Source organism: Mobula birostris, chromosome 18 (assembly GCF_030028105.1).
Source record: "Mobula birostris isolate sMobBir1 chromosome 18, sMobBir1.hap1, whole genome shotgun sequence".
NCBI lineage: Eukaryota > Metazoa > Chordata > Chondrichthyes > Myliobatiformes > Myliobatidae > Mobula > Mobula birostris.
Genome location: NC_092387.1, coordinates 8,248,983 through 8,268,272, shown reverse-complemented (window position 1 = coordinate 8,268,272; position 19,290 = coordinate 8,248,983). Strand labels below are relative to the sequence as shown.

Sequence of the window (19,290 nt, the reverse complement as noted above, 5' to 3'; positions counted from 1 at the left end):
GGTCATATACCACCTTGGAAACTTTCACTTCAGAAAAGTAACTTGTTATTGGATTCAACTTATCATTGTTTTGTTTCAACATTTCCTGCACAATTTTATCTACAGGAGGAACAGAGACAGACTCACCCCCTATTGACATCAATGGATCTGGGGCTGAGAGGGTGAACAGTTATAAGTTCCTCGGTATACACATCACCAAGGATCTCACGTGGTCTGTACATACTGGCTGTGTGGGGAAAAAAAACACAACAACGCCTCTTTCACCTCAGACGGTTGAAGAAGTTCAGCACGAGTCTCCAAATCCTGAGGGCTTTCTATAGGGGCACAATTGAGAGCATCCTGACTGGCTGTATCACTGCCTGGTATGGGAACTGTACTTCCCTCAATTGCAGGATTCTGCAGAGTAGTGCAGACAGCCCAGCAAATCTGTGGATGTGAACTTCCCACTATTCAGGACACTTACAGCAATAGATGCGTAAAAAGGGCCCGAAGGATCATTGGGGACCCAAGTCACCCCAATCAAAAACTGTTCCAGCTGCTACCATCTGGTAAACTTAACCACAGCATAAAAACCAGGACCAACAAGCTCCGGGACAGCTTTTTCCACCATGCCATCAGACTGATTAATTCACGCTGACACAATTGTATTTCTAAGCTATATTGACTGTTCTGTTCTACATCTTACATACTATTTATTATAAATTACAATAATTTGCACATTGCACATTCAGATGAAGACGTAACGTAAAGATTTTTACTCCTAATATATGTGAAGGATAAGAAATAAGGTCAACTCAATACATTCACCATGTGGTTGAAACCTCTGACCACTAGGTGGCTCTTTGGCGCACAATCCCTAACTAAAAGGAATCAAGAGGATTATTCCTCTCCCAATTCTCCCCTCCCCGACTCACCCGAGATTGGTGACCCGAGCACAGTCCAACTAGTGTGCGTAGCGAAGCCAGCATAATATCCACGTTCCTCGTGTCCAGCATTTTCTGAAGGAGACGTGCCCCATCACTGCGAAAAATCCTTTCGGCCCCAGCGTCTTCACGAGCGAGAACAATCAGATTCTGGACAGCCTGCACATGATAAAGTTCAAAATTACTACAAGCATAGAAACTTCTTGTTCCGTCTGGTTGTTTCATTTTGTTTTGACTGCTGGCAGCAGTCACAGAGGGTGAGCAGTCTCAGTGAGAGATACTGCACCAATGGAGACACAGGCCTTCTCTCCAGACGGTTAGGCACAAAAGATCCCACATCAGAGAAAACCAACAGTTTTCCCAAAAACTTAAAAGTCTAAGTGTGGAGCAGCTGGAGGAACCTCTACCTCACAGCTCCAGAAACCTCGGGTGCTGCCCAAGTGGACTGTACACGTTCTCTTTTTGTTCAGGTCTGATCGCCTCATTATGGGAAGGATGAGGAAGCTTTAGAGAAGGTGCAGAGGGGATTTACCAGAATGCTTCCTGGATTAGAGAGCATGTCTTATGAGGGTAGGTTGAGTGAGCTAAGGCTTTTCTATTTGGAGCGAAGGAGGATGAGAGACAACTTGATGGAGGTGTATAAGATGACAAGGGCATTGACAGCGTGGACAGCTTAGGTGGAGATAGCTAATACAAGAGGGCATAATATTAAGGTGATTGGAGGAAGGCATCAGGGGATGTCAGTGATAGGCTTTTTACAGAGAGTGGTAGGTGCATGGAATGCCCTGCCAGGGGTGCTGATAAAGGCAGATACATTCGGAACATTTATGCGCACTGTGCCTCAATCAAGACAACTTTCAGAGGACGTTAGAAGAAGAATTGTAGAAATGCATCAAGCTGGAAAAGGCTACAAAAGCATTTCTAAAGACCTGAGTGTTCATCAGTAGGAGAAATTGTCTACAAATGGTGGAAACTCAGTACTGTTGCCACTCTCCCTAGGAGCAGATATCCTGCGAAGGTCACACCAACAGCTGAAGGAGGTAAAAAAAAAACCCAAGGCTAACAGCGAAAGACCTGCATAAATTTCTAGAATTTGCTCTGTTCATGCGTCCACTATAACAAAAACACTGAACAACAACGGTGTTCCTGGAAGGAAACCACGGAGGAAACCACTGCTCTCCAAAACAAAATTGCTGCACATCTCAAGTTTGCAAAAGACCACCTGGATATTCTACAACACTTCCGGGACAATGTTCTGTGGACAGATGAGACAGAAGTTGAACTTTTTAGCAGAAATGCACATTGCTATGTTTGGAGGGAAAGGGCACTACACACCAACACCAATACCTTTCCCAACTGTGAAGCATGGTGGAAAGAGCAACAAGACAATCATCCGAAAGACAAGAGTAAATCAATAACAGAATGGTTTAAAAAGAAAATTGTGTTTTGGAATGGCCAAGTCAAAGTCCTGACCTTAATCCTATAGAAATGTTATGGAAAGACCTGAAGCAAGCAGTTCATGCAAGGAAGCTCACCAACATCCCAGTGTTGAAGCAGTTTTATAAGGAGGAATGGCCTATAATTCCTCCAAGCCAATGTGCAGGATTGATCGACAGTTACTGGAAACGTTTGGTTGAAGTTATTGCTGTTCAAGGGGGTCACACCAGTTACTGAAAGCAAAGGTTCACATATTTTTCCCAACAAATACATGTAATTTTGGATTTTTTTCTCAATAAATAAATGAACAAGCATAACGTTTTTTTGTGTTATTAACTTAATGGAGTTCTCTTTATCTAGTTTTAGGACTTACGTGAAGATCTGATCACATCTTAAGTCATAATTATGCAGAAATAGAGAAAATTCTACAGGGTTCACAAACTTGTGTGTGTGTGTGTGTGTGTGTGTGTGTGTACTAAATAGTTAAATTAAATAAGTAGTGAAAAAATAGAAATAAAAAAGTAGTGAGGTAGCGTTCATGAGTTCAATGTCCATTCAGGAATCAGAACACAGAGGGGAAGAAGCTGTTAGTGAATTGTTGAGTGTGTGCCTTCGGGCTCCTTCCTGATGGTAGCAATGAGAAAAAGGCATGACCTGGATGATGGGGGTCCTTAATGATGGATGCCACCTTTTTGAGGCATCACTCCTTGAAGATCTCCTGATACTACAGAGGCTTTCATGATGGAGCTCACCAAGTTTACAACTCTCTGCAGCTTAGTTTGATCCAGAGCGGTAGCCTCCACCATACCAGAGGGCAATGCAGCCACACACAAAAAATGCTGGAGGTCAGTAAAACTACTGAAAATCTTTTCTTTGTACTTTTGTCAGTTAAATAAAGGTTCACATGAATTAACATATCACAGATTTTTGTTTTTATTGCATTTTGGAAAATATCCCAACTTTTCTGGAAATGGGGTTTGTAGATTGTGATATTTTGGTTAAGAAGTCAAGAACCCAGTTGCAGAGGGAAGTACAGGGGCTCAGGTTCCAGAGCTTTTCGACCAGACTGTAGAAATGATTGAGTTAAATGCTGAGCTGTAGTCAATAATCAGCAACCTGAAATATGTATTTGCATTGTCCAGGTAATCCAAAGTCGTGTGAAGAGCCAATGAGATCACATCCAGTACAGACCTATTGTGGTGATAGGCAAATCCCCTTTGGTCCAGGTCTTTGCAGATACAGGAGTTAATTCTAGACACAGCCAACCTCTCAAAGCACTTCATCACCATAGATGTAAATGCTACTTAATGAGAGTCATTAATGCAGCTCACCCTGTTCTTCTTGGGTACTGGTATAATTGTTGCTCTTTTGAAGCACGTGGGAACGAGAGACTGAAAATATTTCTGAACATTCTCGCCAGCTGGTTGGTACAGGTTTCAGAGCCCTACCAGGTATTTGGTTGGGGACTGTTTCCTTGCAAGGGTTCACCCTCTTGAAAGACAGTCTGAAGTCAGCCTATGAGACAGAGATCACAGGGTCACCGTGTGCTGCAGGGATCCGCATAGCTGTAGTTTTATTCTCCCTTTCAAGGTGAGCATAAAAGGCATTGAGCTTGTCTGGAAGTGAAGAATCACCTCCATGCACGTAAGGTTTCACTTCGTAGGAAGTAATGGCCTGCAAACGTTGCCAGAGTTGACATGCATCTAACTTCGCCTCTAACCTCATTCGGAATTGTTCCTTGGCTCTTGAAGTAGCTTTCCGCAAGTCGTACCTGGTTTCCTTGTACAGACCTGGGTGACCAGACTTGAATGCCACAGATCTAGCCCTCGGCAGACTACAGACCTCTTGGTTCATTAATGGCTTTTGATTTGGGTATGTACACTGAGTTTTTGTAGGCACACACTCATCCACGCAGGTTTTAATGAAGTCAGTGACAGCTGTGGTGCATTCATTCAAACTCAAAAATGCGTCCCTGAGTACAGTCCAGTCCACTGATTCAAAGCAGTTCTGTAAGCTCTCCTGCACCTCCCTTGTCCATACCTTCTTAGCCCTCACTACTGGTGCTGCAGTCTTCAGTCTCTGCCTACACTCAGGGAGTAGAGGTGAACATACTTTCCAAGGTGTGGGCGTGCGATAGCATGGTAAACGCTCTTGACGGTGGTGTAAAAGTAATCCAGTGTGCTGGCTGTGGTACTACAAATAATTTGTTGGTAATGATTATTTAAAACTTTTTCCAAGCTGGCCTGGTTAGAATCCTCCATAATGATGGTGAAAGCATCAGGATGTGCCATTTCATGCCTGTTGATTACATTGCTCAGATCATCTACAGCCTATTTTACACTGGCCTGAGGTGGGATGTTCACCGCTACCAAGATGATTGCCGAAATCTCCACGGCAGGTAAAATACTCTCCCTGTGTCACGTAGGTTTCCCCCGGATACCCCGATTTCCTCCCACATGCCAAAATCATGCAGATTGATAGGCTGACTGCTGTCAGTTGCCCCTGGTGTGCACGGAAGCGGAATCTGGGAGGAGTTGATGAGAAAGTGATACAACATCAGAGTATCGGCCCGTCTGTGAATGACGTTGTGCTGCCTATTTAACCTACACTAAGATCAACATACAGAGGGAATAAAATGGGAGTTGTATAGGATTAGTGTAAGTGGGTGGTTTACGCTCAGGTGAATTTGGTGGACCACGGCCCTGTTCCCATGCTGTTTGACTCCATGACAAAATCTACAGATGCCGGAAATCAGAAACAGAAAATACTCAGCCCATCAAGGAACACACACGAAATGCTGGAGGAATTCAGCAGGTCAGACAGCATCTATGGAAATCAATGAACAGCACACATTTCAGGCCAAGACCCTTCATCAGGACTGGAAAGGAAAGAGGAAGATACCAGAATAAGGAGGTGGGGGGGGAGGGGAAGGAGGGCAAGCTCGAAGGTTATAGGTGAAGCCACGTGGGTAAGGAGGGGCATGAAGCTGGGAGAGGATAAGTGGAAAAGGCAAAGAGCTGGAGGAGGAATCTGATAGGAGAGAAGAGTGGACCATGGGAGAAAGGAAAGGAGGAGGAGAACCAGAGGGAGGTGATAGGCAGGTGAGAAGAGGTAAGAGGGCAGAGTAGAGAATTGAAGAAGAGGGAGAGGGGGGAAGAATTACCGGAAGCATCAATGGAGAAAGAAACACAGTTAACATATCAGGGTGATGATCTTTGATCAGGCCAATTGACCTAAAACATTTATTCTGTTTCTCTCAGCAGATGTCACCTTTAATGACTTGTTTTCCTCTGTTTGTTTTCCCAGCATCCTGAGCTGACATCAACAATTTATGACTATCTGATTGTTTAACTAACACACATCAAAGTTGCTGGTGAACGCAGCAGGCCAGGCAGCATCTCTAGGAAGAGGTACAGTCAACGTTTCTGGCCGAGACTCTTCGTCAGGACTAACTGAAGGAAGAGTGCTGGTGAACGCAGCAGGCCAGGCAGCATCTCTAGGAAGGGGTACAGTCAACGTTTCAGGCCAAGACTCTTCGTCAGGACTAACTGAAGAAAGAGCTAGTAAGAGATTTAAAAGTGTGAGGGGGAGGTGGAGATCCAAAATGATAGGAGAAGACAGGAGGGGGAGGGATGGAGCCAAGAGCTGGACAGGTGATTGGCAAAAGGGATATGAGAGGATCATGGGACAGGAGGCCCAGGGAGAAGGAAAAGGTGGGGGGAAGGGAAGCCCAGAGGATGGGCAAGGGGTATAGTCAGAGGGAGGGAGAGGGAGAGGGAGAGGGAGAGGGAGAGGGAGAGGGAGAGGGAGAGGGAGAGGGAGAGGGAGAGGGAGAGGGAGAGGGAGAGGGAGAGGGAGAGGGAGAGGGAGAGGGAGAGGGAGAGGGAGAGGGAGAGGGAGAGAAAGAAAGAAAAAGAATGTGTGTATATAAATAAATAAGGGATGGGGTACGAGGGGGAGGTGGGGCATTAGTGGAAGTTAGAGAAGTCAATGTTCATGCCATCAGGTTGGAGGCTACCCAGATGGAATATAAGGTGTTGTTCCTCCAACCTGAGTGTGGCTTCATCTTTACAGTAGAGGAGGCCGTGGATAGACATATCAGAATGGGAATGGGATATGGAATTAAAATGTGTGGCCACTGGGAGATCCTGCTTTCTCTGGTGGACAGAGCGTAGGTGTTCAGCAAAACAATCTACTGTAATGATCTCCTCTACTGTAAAGATGAAGCCACACTCAGGTTGGAGGAACAACACCTTATACTCCGTCTGTGTAGCCTCCAACCTGATGGCATGAACATTGACTTCTCTAACTTCCGCTAATGCCCCACCTCCCCCTCGTACCCCATCCCTTATTTATTTATATACACACATTCTTTCTCTCACTCTCCTTTTTCTCCCTCTGTCCCTCTGAATATACCCCTTGCCCATCCTCTGGGTCTCCCCCCCTTGCCTTTCTTCCCGGACCTCCTGTCCCATGATCCTCTCGTATCCCTTTTGCCTATCACCTGTCCAGCTCTTGGCTCCATCCCTCCCCCTCCTGTCTTCTCCTATCATTTTGGATCTCCCCCTCCCCCTCCCACTTTTAAATCTCTTACTAGCTCCTTCTTCAGTTAGTCCTGACGAAGGGTCTCGGCCTGAGATGTCGACTGTACCTTTTCCTAGGGATGCTGCCTGGCCTGCTGCGTTCACCAGCAACTTTGATGTGTGTTGCTTGAATTTCCAGCATCTGCAGAATTCCTCGTGTTTGCGTTGATTATTTAACTGTTGCTTTTAAGGTCATTATAACCCTGCCACGATGTAACTAACGATCAGAGGGACAGATAAAGAGATTGGCTTTATTTGTCACATGAACATTGAAACGTACAGTGAAATGTGTTGTTTGCAGCAAATCAAATCAGGGAGGGTTGTGCCGGGGCAGCTCTAAAGTGCCTCTGGCTCCAACATAGCATGCCCAGAACTTACTAACCGTGACCCGTACATCAGCACGCAGAGTCACAGGGAGCGCGTACAAACTCCTGACAGACAGCGGTGGGAATTGAACCCGAGTCACAGGCACTAACTGCTACTCTACCATGGCACTGCTGCTACTTGCTGACCTTTCACAACGAGTGCCACATCAAAGCATTCATTGCTCCTTCCTACACTCTGTAAAGCCTCCAGCTCCCATCCAAGATCCAGAGCACCCTCTGCAGAGCAGAGCATTAACGTTGACGAGAAGGTTCTGTAGAAAACACTGACCTTCTGTTTTTTGTCGGAATCTTTCTCCCCAGGGTCCAAGAGGATGTTAAACATTTGTTCTACGCGAGAGTCAGTAGAGGACTGTAGTCGGACCTGAAATAAAGAGACAGGAACACGGCAGATGAGGATTGTTTGTTATGTTGTTATTACCAGAGTTGATCAACAATGACATTGTCAGAGTTAAAACATCAGTAGAAATGCAGTAATCTGGGAAAGAAGACTTAATTTTTAAAAATTCAAGCCTCTGAGCATGACACTAGAAAATAATTCTAAAACTTTCTTCAATGAGCCCATGTCAGGAAGTGCCATTAGAATTTTCAGATTTATTAGAATTTCACATTCCTTGTAGGGCAGTTATCTGAAACCCAGCGATGACAAAGAATGAACAGAAGGGTATGCCTATCCTGTCATGAAAAACTAGAAGGTTCTGAACTCATAATCATTGCTGATGGAACTGACAATACTTAAGAACCGTAGCTAACATGTCTGCAACAAACACAATCCCAGACCAACATAACAAAAGAGCTAAAACGGTAATTTTGCTTCTCTCTCTGCAGGCGCTGCCTGACCTGGTGTGTTTTATGTTGACACAGTTTTGTTTCCCCAGAATCCTGAGGGACATCAACAATTTATGACTATTTAGATATTTGGCTAATGCTTTTACAGTGGCACGGTGGCATAGCAGTTAGTGCAATGCTTTACAGTGCCAGCGAGCACCAATCAGGGTTCAGTTCCCGCTGCTGTTTATGAGGAGTCTGTGATCCGTGACTGTGTATGCTTCCTCTGGGTGCTCTGCTTTCCTCCCACATTCTGAAGACGTACGGGTTAGGGTTAGTAAGTTGTGGGCATGCTACACTGGTGACAGAAGTGTAGCAACATTTGCAGGCTGCCCCAAGGATATCCTCGGACTCTGTTGGTTGTTGACACAAACGACACATTTCACTATGTCTCGATGTACATGTGACAAGTAAAGGTAATCTTTAATAAATACTTTAACACCTGCATGCACTTCTTTTTCCTGCCAATATGTACCACCTCCGCCCTCACCAGTTCTGCCTTTCCACCTTCCCCTCACCTTCTCCTGGACCTTTGCTGCAATTTGCCGCATCGACTCCTGGAAGACTTTGTTCTTGGGTTCCAGAACAGCACACCTTTGGATATCAGCAAACGCCTGATCCAGTCTTCCCAGTTCCTGCAGGGCCTGACTCCTGCGGAACAGAGCCTTCACATCCTTCCCATCCACCTCAATGACTGAGAAGAGGAACAACCATCACTGCTGGAACTTAACGCAGATACGCACACAGACATTCAAACAAACGAGATTGAGTAGACTAGGCCTCAAGAGAGAGGCAAGCTCATTGAAAAAGGGCTCAACAATACACTTGAAGGGAGTGGGAGGGAGCGGGTGGAAACAATACTACCCTCGCTGAAGAGTGTAGAACCCCAGTCAGTTTCATATTCTGAATAACAGGCAGACTTTTAGGTCAGAGAAGACGAGAAATTTCTTTACCATGAAATTCTTGGCTTGTGGAGAACTGTGGAGGTTCACTGAAATTAAGAGACTTCAAGATGTTAAGGGAATCACGGGAAATAGAAAGGGCAGGAAAGTGGTACTGAGGTAGAAGTTAAGTCATAGCTTTGATGAGTGGTGAAGCAGGTTCAAACGACTACGTGCTCCTAGTTATGTTCTTACATTTACAAGGGTAACCTACAATTTGGAAACTATAGTCTGGATAGCAAGTGAGGATAGATTTGAATAGATATGTGAGAGATGAATGCTTTTAGGATTGATTATTCACTAGGGATATTTTTCTAGTCCAGTAGCTCAGCAGAACTGTGCAATGGGTGCAATATAACCAGCTTTTCAAACCAGACAAACATAGGTGCCAAGGTAGCATAGCAATTAACTCAACACTTCTACAGCTTGGGGCGTCAGAGTTCAGAGTTCAACCCTGGCGTCCTCTTCAACGAGTTTGTACGTCCTTCCTGTGGAGTGTGCTTTCCCACAGTCCAAAGACGTGCCAGTTAACATGTTTATTTGTCATTGTAAATTGTCCTGTGGTTAGGCTAGGGTTAAATCGGTGGTTTGTGGCTGGCACAGTTTGATGGACAAGAGGCCTGTTCTGCACTGTATCACCAAATAAAACAAATAAATAAATGGGTACAATGAACCAAACCACACAAACGTGTCTGCATACATCACACAAGAATTGCAATGCTCAAATACATTTAGACAGATACATGAAGAGAAAGGTTTTACAGGGATACAAGTGCAGGCAAATGGGACTAGCCCGAGCAGACACCTTGGTCAGCATGGACAAGTTGGACCACAGGACTTGCGTTTGTGCTAGAAGTCTAACTTAGAACGTTCCAAATGAAACAAGACTCCACCTTGGATGGTCCCAAGCCCAGTTGTGAGAGGAGGAGGGTTGGGCATGGGGCCAGCAACCCCATTCCTCAAAAACCCAGAGCTACAGAAGCACCAACAGAAGCTCCAGAGAACTCATGCCTGGGAGAGGAAGGATCTTCGCCTAGAAGGTGTATGAAGTCATAGGGCTGATCAAACCTCTATCGACCCTGAGGAGCTGCTATTGACAGCCAATGCCCCAGTAAGGGTGATAAGCTTAAGAAGAAGAAATAAAAGGAAAAAAAAACTTGACTTTAATATTTGTTTTCATATCTCATTGAATATGAGAATACTCTGAAGAGTAGACTTTTTATCAGACCGACTAGAATGTAATAAGGACTATTAACAATTTAGTGACTATATACAATTAGCTTCAGCAATGCTGAAAGAAGAATAAATATTGGTTAGTGCACTGGGAAAAACATCCTTGCTGACTACTTTAATGGTTCCGTGGGATTTTTGAATTCATTCAGTTTGCCAACAGAGAATATGTCATTCCTACACAAGAGAATATTCAGGAACAAGCAGGTGAATGTAGTTACATGAAGCATCACTATACAGAGCAGAGGACACATGTTCTTCACTTACCTCTTGAAGCATCAGCCTCAGCCTTTGAGTACTGTTCCTGATAACAGGGAGTAAAAAAAATCAGACATATTGTCCACAAGGCTGAATAAATAATTTATGATTATTCAGAGATTTAAGATTCAAGATTGTTTAATGTTATTTCCTGTACACAAGTGTAAAGGAGAATGAAATAATTGTTAGTCCGGATCAGACGCAGCACAAACAGAAAAAAACAAAAGATAAAGAACGCAGTAATAATAATAAAAACACAATATATATACAAAATTAAATAGATTAATTATAAGTCCCTACAGTGACTAGGCTGTACATAAGGTGACTGACAGGAAATAATAATGCAGGGCCAGAGTTGATAGGAGGAGGTGTTGATTGAAATTATTGCTTGAGGACAGTAACTGTTTTTGAGTCTGGTGGTCCTGATGTGGATGCTATGTAGGCTCCTCCCTGATGGGAGTGGGACAATCTTGGACAATGTCTCCCATCCACTACATAATGTACTGGTTGGGCACAGGAGTACATTCAGCCAGAGACTCATTCCACCGAGATGCAACACAGAGCATCATAGGAAGTCATTCCTGCCTGTGGCCATCAAACGTTACAACTCCTTCCTTGGAGGGTCAGACATCCTGAGCCAATAGGCTGGTCCTGGACTTATTTCCTGGCATAATTTACATATTATTATTTAACTATTTGTAGTTTTATTTTGCTATATTTATACTCTATTCTTGGTTGGTGCAACTGTAACGAAACCCAATTTCCCTCGGGAACAATAAAGTATGTCTATGACTATGCAAACAGTCCATGAGTGGGGTGGGTGGGATCCGCCATGAATCACTGCCCCTTTTCCCTTTGTCCTATGGTGGGTAGGTTGGACCTGGTGATGCGTTGAGCAGTTTTGACTACCCGTGTTCACAGTTTCTAAGAAAAGGTGGTTCATGCCATCAGATTATTTAATATTTTACTCACCAGTTTGAGGTAGCAGGCTGCTCTGTTACGGTGCAGCACTCTGAGCTCAGCTGGCTCTGGGGAAAGCTCGATTGCTTGTGTGTAGCAGGACAGAGCCGCCTCATAGTCTCCCAATTTAAAACTTGCGTTTCCATCTTCCCGCAGCTGTGCCGCGCTGCCCTGTAACAAGGAACAGATGAGAAAATCTGATCTGACCCAGTTCCTCAATAATCCAAGAGAACAATTAATAATGATCTTATTTACAGAGCAGTTTTCATACAATGGGATAAACTGCAAACATGAAAATAAAATTTTAAAAAACTGATGTTAATTAAAAGCAAGGTTAAATAAATAGGTTTTGAGCTGGTTTAAAAGTGTCAACTGAGTCTGCAGTTTTAGGTATTGACTTCCACAGGATAGTTCAAAGAAGCTGACTTGCCAATTATCTTTTGAGGGAGATTGAGATTGTTTAAATTTAAGAGACCAGCTGAAGAAGACCTGAGAGCTCGAGGAGGATTATAAAATTAAAACAATTCTGTGTTGTACTCCAGACCATAGAGAGCTTTAAAACAAGTAGAGAGAACACTAAAATCAATTCTAAAAGATACAGGAAGCCAGTGCACAGCAGTTAGGACAGGAGTGATGGGCTCCCTCATCCAGCTTTTAGTTACCAATCTAGCAGCAGTGTTCTCAATGAGTTGGAAGTTTGTCAATAGATTGCTTTGTAAGGCCAGTAAAAAGTACATTGACCTAATCTAGTCTATTTGAGATAAGTGCATGAATTGTCCCCAGCTTAGAGCAAGTTGTAAACTTAAGTCAATGAAGGTGAAGAACAACTGGTGCTACAGTGGGAAGTTTATTGAAATAAGAACTGATGACCATGATGGGGGTACATAGTCATCTCTGTCCCAGCAGAATTTGATAAACAGTGTAGGAGAAAACAAAACATGTCAAAAATACACTGCAGGACTATCTGATCCAACAATGCAGAGGAGCTTGTAAAGATTAAAACATTAGTTTTGTTTGTCAAATGCACATCAAGTGAAACCTGTCATTTTGTGTCAAATCAAATCAGCAAAGATCGTGCAGGGCAGCCTGCAAGTGTCACCATGCTTCCAGTGTCAACAAAACTCACTAACTCTAACCGCACATCTTTGGTATGTGGGAGGAAACCCACGCGGTCACAGGGAGAACGTAGAGACAGTGGTGGGAATCTTACAGCCGGAGCCATAAAGCGTTGTGCTAACTGCTACACTCGTGCTGCATCTTCTCAGGCAATATCTAATGAGATGTTAACATAGAACAGTACAGACCCTTCGGCCCATAATACTGTGTCAACCCCTTAACCTACTCCAAGATCAATCTCCTACGTAGCCCTCCATCTGGTCACCAGATGATCAGAATGGCAGCCAAGGAGTGCATGTGTAACGTGGTCTTGAGTGTTATTGCTGGATACAATTGGGCAATGTTTTCATATTTTAGCAATCAGATCTCTGGCTCTTGGAATCCCTGTGATGGTAAATGGCCCATCATAGAACATAAACACGACAGCACAGGCCCTTCAGCGCCCCCCCCCCCATGTTGTGCCAGCCTTTTAACCTACTCCAAGATCAATCTAATCCTACCCTCCCACAAAGCCCTTCATATCATCCGCACGGTTATGCAAAAGTCTCTTAATTATCTCTAACGGGGATGTCTCTACCACCAACCATCACTGTGTAGAAAAACTTACCTCTGACACCACCTGCCCCTCCCCACATTTTCCTCCAATCACCTTAAAATTATGCCTCTCTCTTTGGATACCTCTGCCAACTCCAGTCCCAAACACTTCCCAGTGATTCCAGAACCCAGGCCACTCCCCACCCTCAGGACCACTCTCTCCAACACCCTACCCCCGCCCACTTCGTCCCCAACGTAGTGGGTGCCCTCCCTCCCCCTGGGGACCCTATTCCCCTGCCCTTCCCCACGCCCCTCACCCTCCCCTGGCCTGATGCCACACAGCACCCGAGGACTTCACTCCTTCCTCTTGTTTCACCACTGCCGGGACCCGTGATCTCGCTGTTTAGCACACCCCGGCTGCTGATCGCAAGGCCCTTTGCCCTCTCTAGCCCCTGCCCCGACCCCCGACCCGCCGCTCTCCTCTCTCCCTCCACCCTGGTCACCCACACCTCCGGCCTCACCCCGTCCGCCATCCCCACTCCGGTTGCCGCGGCGACCACGGCCGGGCCCACCTCCCGGCAGATCCCTGGTCGCGCGATGATGGCGTCAGCACGGAGCTCCCGCTAAACTCCATATCCATAAAAGGCGATGAGCTGTCACTCAAAGAAGGGGGCGGGGCTCTGGCTGGCGGTGGCCCAGGCTAGTTTGGCATGGAGTTCCCTGTAGTCCAACTTCCACCCTGCCCTCAAATGTACCAGTCCATTTCCGATACTTCCCTCCCCTTTCTCAATCTCTATCACTGGAGACAGCTTATCTACTGATGTCTATAGCAAACCCACTGACTCTCACAGCTACCTGGACTATACCTCCTCCCACACTGTTACTTGTAACACCATCGCCTTCTCCCAGTTCCTCCGTCCCTGCTCATCTGCTTTCCATTCTAGAACAAAGAAGATGTCCTCCTTTTTCAAAGAGAGGGGCTTCCCTTCCTCCACCATCAATGTTACCCTCAACCACATCTCATCCATTTCACTCACGTCTGATCTTACCCCATCCTCCCACCACCTTACCAGGGATAGGGTTCCCCTTGTCCTCACCTACCACCCCACCAGCCTCCGTATCCAGCACATAATTCTCTGGTACTTCCCCCATCTCCAATGGGCTCCCACCACCAAGCACACCTTTCCCTCCCCCTACTTCCTGCTTCCCACAGGGACTCCCTTGTCCTCTCTTCCCTCCCCACCAATCTCCCTCCTGGCACTTATCCTTGCAAGCAGAACAAGTGCTACACCTCCTCCCTCACTGCCAATCAGGGCTCTAAACAGTCCTTCCAGTTGAGGCAACACTTCGCCTGTGAGTCTGTTGGGCTCATTTACTGTGTCCAGTGTGACCTCCTGTAGATCGGTGAGACCTGACGTAGATTGGGAGACAACTCCACTGAGCTCCGTCTGCCAAAAAAAGTGGGATCTCACAGTGGCCACCCATTTTAATTCCACTTCCTATTCCCATTCCGACTCTGACATGTCAGTCCACAGCCTCCTCTACTGCCATGATGAGGCCACACCTTATATTCTGTCAGGATAGCCTCCAACCTGATGGAATGAACATTGATTTCTTGAAGTTCCCATTATGCCTCCCCCCCACCTTCTGTATTCCCATCACCATTTCCCTCTTGCACCTTATCTCCTTGCCTGCCCGTCGCCACCCTCTGGTGCTCCTCCCCCTCTTTCTTCCATGGCCTTCTGTCCTCTCCTATGAGATTCCCCCTTCTCCAGCCCTGTATCTCTTTCACCTATCAACTTCCCAGTTCTTTACTTCACCCCCTCCCCCTGGTTTCACCTATCACCTTCTGTTTCTCCCCACCCTCTAACTCCAACTCCTCATCTTTTTTTCTCCAGTCCTGCTGAAGGGTCTCGGCTGAAACATCGGCCGTACTCTTTTCCATAGATGCTGCCTGGCCTGCTGAGTTCCTCCAGCATTTCGTGTGTGTCCTTTTTCTCTCTCTCTCTCTCTCCCCACTAGTGTGCCCGATACAGCTAGAGGGACGCCCAGAGGAACTTTCTGTGTAAAGTGCCCACCTGATTTCATCTCCCAACCTGATGCGAGTGGGACTGGTAATCCACATGATGCAGGGGCTCCCTCCATTTCTGGATCGGTGAGTTTTGACTGTGATTCAGTCCATCACTCTTGGCTGCACTCACCCGACAAGGTTTCAGCACCTTTGCCCACCACTTATTCCACATCACATCTCCTACCTCGAGTTGAATAAAGCTTTTCCCATTTCACCAGCTCACTCATCCTTTACAAATTGTCTAGATACAGTATTTGAACCTTCATCCAGTCAGAATAGTTAACGTGTTTTTTTTTTGGAAGCTTTCCTTTTCCCAAGCCTGACGTTTTGAAGTACACTTCATTTTTAGAATCTGATATGGAATTATAAACGATATGTTCTATTGTTAAATTAATGGATTTAATGCAAAGCTCCTTAAGGTTGTCTGGGAGGTTAGTGAAGATAAGCTCGCACTACCTATTAAATGCTCCCAATGGCGTGTGCTTCTGAAAACCAAGTCCAGCTCCTGGCCTTCACGTGTGACTTAACTACTAAGCCCAGCAGAACCATTTCTACTGACAGGAGAAGCAGCAAAGGCAGGTTACTGGCACCTTAAAACCAGTCGCTTCAGGCAGATGGGGCTCGTCAGCTGTGGTTGGCAGCTCATCTTGGAGAAGGGAAACTCTGATCTCAAACCTCTGCTGCCTTGTGTCTACACTCACTCACGGGGAAGGCTTCAAGAGTAATCCCCAAGGGAAAATCCAGAGCTGGAGTCCCCAGGGCAACCCTACGTTGAGTTCAACACGGACTGGCAACTCTGGTGACGCCGCTGGTGCCAAACTGTATCGGTCTCTGCCGTTCCTCTGGATACATCAGCTGTGTGGAGAGGGGGAGCTGCCGCATGGGCGTCAGCTTGCCCTCCACGTCCTACTGCCCTGGCTTGTCTATTTTTGGTGCTGCCTCAGCAACTAGGACACAACATCCATGGTCGGCTCTGACCAATGGAGGCCTCACTACGCAAAGCTCTGGACTGCTGCGATGGAGATGCGAGTTCAAAGCTGAAACGCAGATGCTGGAGGAACTCAGCAGGTCAGGCAGCATCAATGGAACGGAGCAAACAGTTGACATTTTGGGCCAAGGCCCTTCATCAGGACTGGAAAGAAAGGGAAAAAAGCCCAAAAAAACACCAAATTCCAACATAACCACTGGATAATTTTAATTCAGTTGATTAAATAATCTAGGTTTTATTTATAGTCATGGTGAAGCTACTGAATTTGTCCTTCAGGGAAATGACTCAAGGCCGATTTATACTTCTGCGTCAACTCGATGCCGTAGGTACGGTGTTGCCGCGAACACTACGCGGATCCCTACGCCGTAGCCTGACGCGCACCTCTCCCAAAATGTAACTACGTGTTGCGGCAACACAGAACGCAACAATTGTGATTGGTCCGCCTGGGAGCATCATGTTTCTTCCTACATGGCAATAGCTTCCCATTGGCCGATTGAAGGGCAGGGAAGGAACTCTGGCTGCAATGCTTTCCATAAAGCTTTACAGACCTCCAAAATTATGGAGGACACATTTCGCTTTTACAAAAAAAGACGCTCGCTTCTTGTTTACCCCAAGAAAGACTACCATGACCATGAAGCCTTGCACGGACAGGTGTGTGCGCATGCGTGATGTTCATGAATTGCAGAGTGACGCAGACACACCAACGCACAAGTATAAATGCTCACTACGCGCGTAGGTTATGGCATCGAGTTGATGCAGAAGTATAAATCAGCCTTCAGTTATTCTTACCCAGTCTGACGTTTTTGTGAACACAGCAATAAGCTGCCTCTGAAATAAACCAACCACTCAGAGGAATCAAACTATCAAACTCATAAACACAAGAGATACTGCGGATGCTGGAAATAGATGCTTCCTGACCTGCTGAGTTCCTCCAGCATTTTGAGTGCTATCGGACCCTATTTCCTTCAGACCTTTTACCTTTCCACCTCTCCCTTCCCAGCTTCCTACTTCATCCACCTGACCCTTCACCTGGCCTCACCTATCATCTGCCAGCTTCTACTCCTTCCCCTCCCCCAGCTTATTATTCCGGCTTCTATCCCCTTCCTTTCCAGTCCTGATGAAGGGTCTTGGCCCAAAATGTCAATAGTTTATTCCCTCCTGTAGATGCTACCTAACCTGCTGAGTTCCTCCAGCATTTTGGTTGTTGTAGTTGAATCAAACTATCTTCTCCAACAACTCTACTAGAGTCACTAGATGGATTGTAATGGCTCACTGCCATCTCTGAGGGTTGTTGGATATAGGCAATAAATAGAGTTTTGACAGCAATACCTTTCCCCATAAATAAATCAGAAATAGTCCTTTGAACACCTTCTACTTCCTGATTAATTAATCCTCATGGTTGTTCCTTTTACCTCTGGTCCCAGGGTAAAACTGTGCCCAGTTACAATATAACAACCAAGTTGCTATCAAGTTGACAGGGTTGTTAAGAACAAGAGGAAGTCTGCAGATGCTGGAAATCCAAGCAACGCACACAAGATGCTGGAGGAACTCAGCAGGCCAGGCATGGGAAAAAGTACAGTCGACATTTCGGCCCAAGACCCTTCGGCAGGACTGGAGGGAACAAGATGAGGAATAGATTTAGAGGGTGGGGCAGGGGAGAGAGAAACACACAGTTGTTAAGAAACCATACAGTGAGGTCACACTCAGGGTGGAGGAGCAACACCCTCTGGATAGCCTCCAACCTGATGGCATGAATATTGATTTCTCCCTCCCCTCTTCTCCCTTGCCTATCACCTTCCCCCCTGGGTCCCCTCCTCCTTCCCTTTCTCCTACGGTCCACTCCTCTCTCTTTTCATCATCTCCAGCCTTTCCCACCCACCTGGCTTCACCTATCACCTTCTGCCTATCCTCCTTCCCCTTCCCCACCTTTTTATCCTGTCATCTTCCCTCTTCCTTTTCAGTCCCTATGAAGGGTCTCGGCCTGAAACATTAACTGTTTCTTCATTTCCATGGACGCTGCCTGACTTGCTAAGATCCTCCAGCATTTTGTGCATGTTGCTCTGGATTTCCAGCATCTGCAGATTTTCTTGTGTTGGCCTTTGTTGGTTGAGAGAATGAGTTCAAGAGCCATGAGGTAATACTGCAGCTCTGTAACACCCTGGTTACACCATACCCGGACTGCTGTGTTCAGTTCTGCTCACTGTTGGAAGCTTTACAAAGGTTCTCACTCGACATTAGACAAGTTGTATTGTGTTTGACTGCAGACTGCTGCAACATTCATGGACTCAGGGTCCTGGACTGTATTTTTTCTGTGTGACTGTATTTTACTGACATCTTATAGGTGCATAGCTAAGTGGTTAAGGCATTCGTCTAGTGATCTGAAGGTTGCTAGTTCGAGCCTTGGCTGAGGCAGCATGTTGTGTCCTTGAGCAAGGCACTTAACCACACATTGCTCTGCGATGACACCGGTGCCAGGCTGTATGGGTCCTAATGCCCTTCCCTTGGACAACATCGGTGGCGTGGAGAGGGGAGACTTGCAACATGGGCAACTGCTGATGTTCCATACAACCTTGCCCAGGCCTGCGCCCTGGAAACCTTTCAATGTGCAAATCCATGGTCTCATGAGACTAATGGATGCCTGTATAGGTGCTTGCTATCTTCCATGAGCTATATGTGACTTGTGCTGTGAGCGACTGTTGGTACTGTGTTTAGTACCTTGGCCCCAGAGGAACGCTGTTTCATTGGGCTGTATTCATGGGTGTTCAGGTATGGTTGAATGACAATTAAACCTGAACTTGAATTTGACATTTACCAGGATGCTGCCTGGATTACAGAACATGCCTTATGAGGAAAGGTTGAGTGAGCTAGGGCTTTTCTCTTTGGAGAGAAGGATGACAGATGACTTGATGGGTGTACAAGACTAAAAGAGGCATAGACTCTAGCCAGGAAATGGCTAATAAGATGTGACATAATTTAAAGGTAAGATTGGAGGAAAATATAAGAGGGATGTCATAGGTAAGTTTTTTACACAGAATGTT

At 45.9% G+C, this 19,290-nt stretch overlaps 1 protein-coding gene across 2 annotated transcripts in view; it reads right to left on the bottom strand.

Moving 5' to 3' along the window:
• LOC140211924 (protein unc-45 homolog A-like) overlaps positions 1 to 13,795 on the bottom strand; it is a 48,739-nt gene extending 34,944 nt beyond the window's left edge. The window contains exons 1-6 of one of the 2 annotated variants that reach the window (XM_072282142.1): positions 13,715 to 13,795; positions 11,556 to 11,714; positions 10,593 to 10,629; positions 8,673 to 8,848; positions 7,598 to 7,690; positions 915 to 1,082 (exon numbers count right to left, since the gene is read on the bottom strand). In XM_072282142.1, the coding sequence (XP_072138243.1) occupies positions 915 to 1,082; positions 7,598 to 7,690; positions 8,673 to 8,848; positions 10,593 to 10,629; positions 11,556 to 11,714; positions 13,715 to 13,726 (645 nt within the window). In that variant the 5' untranslated portion in view covers positions 13,727 to 13,795. Of the gene's footprint in view, positions 1 to 914; positions 1,083 to 7,597; positions 7,691 to 8,672; positions 8,849 to 10,592; positions 10,630 to 11,555; positions 11,715 to 13,702 lie in introns of both variants that reach the window. The other variant, XM_072282141.1, reaches the window with a different exon arrangement.
• Positions 13,796 to 19,290: the final 5,495 nt, after the last annotated feature.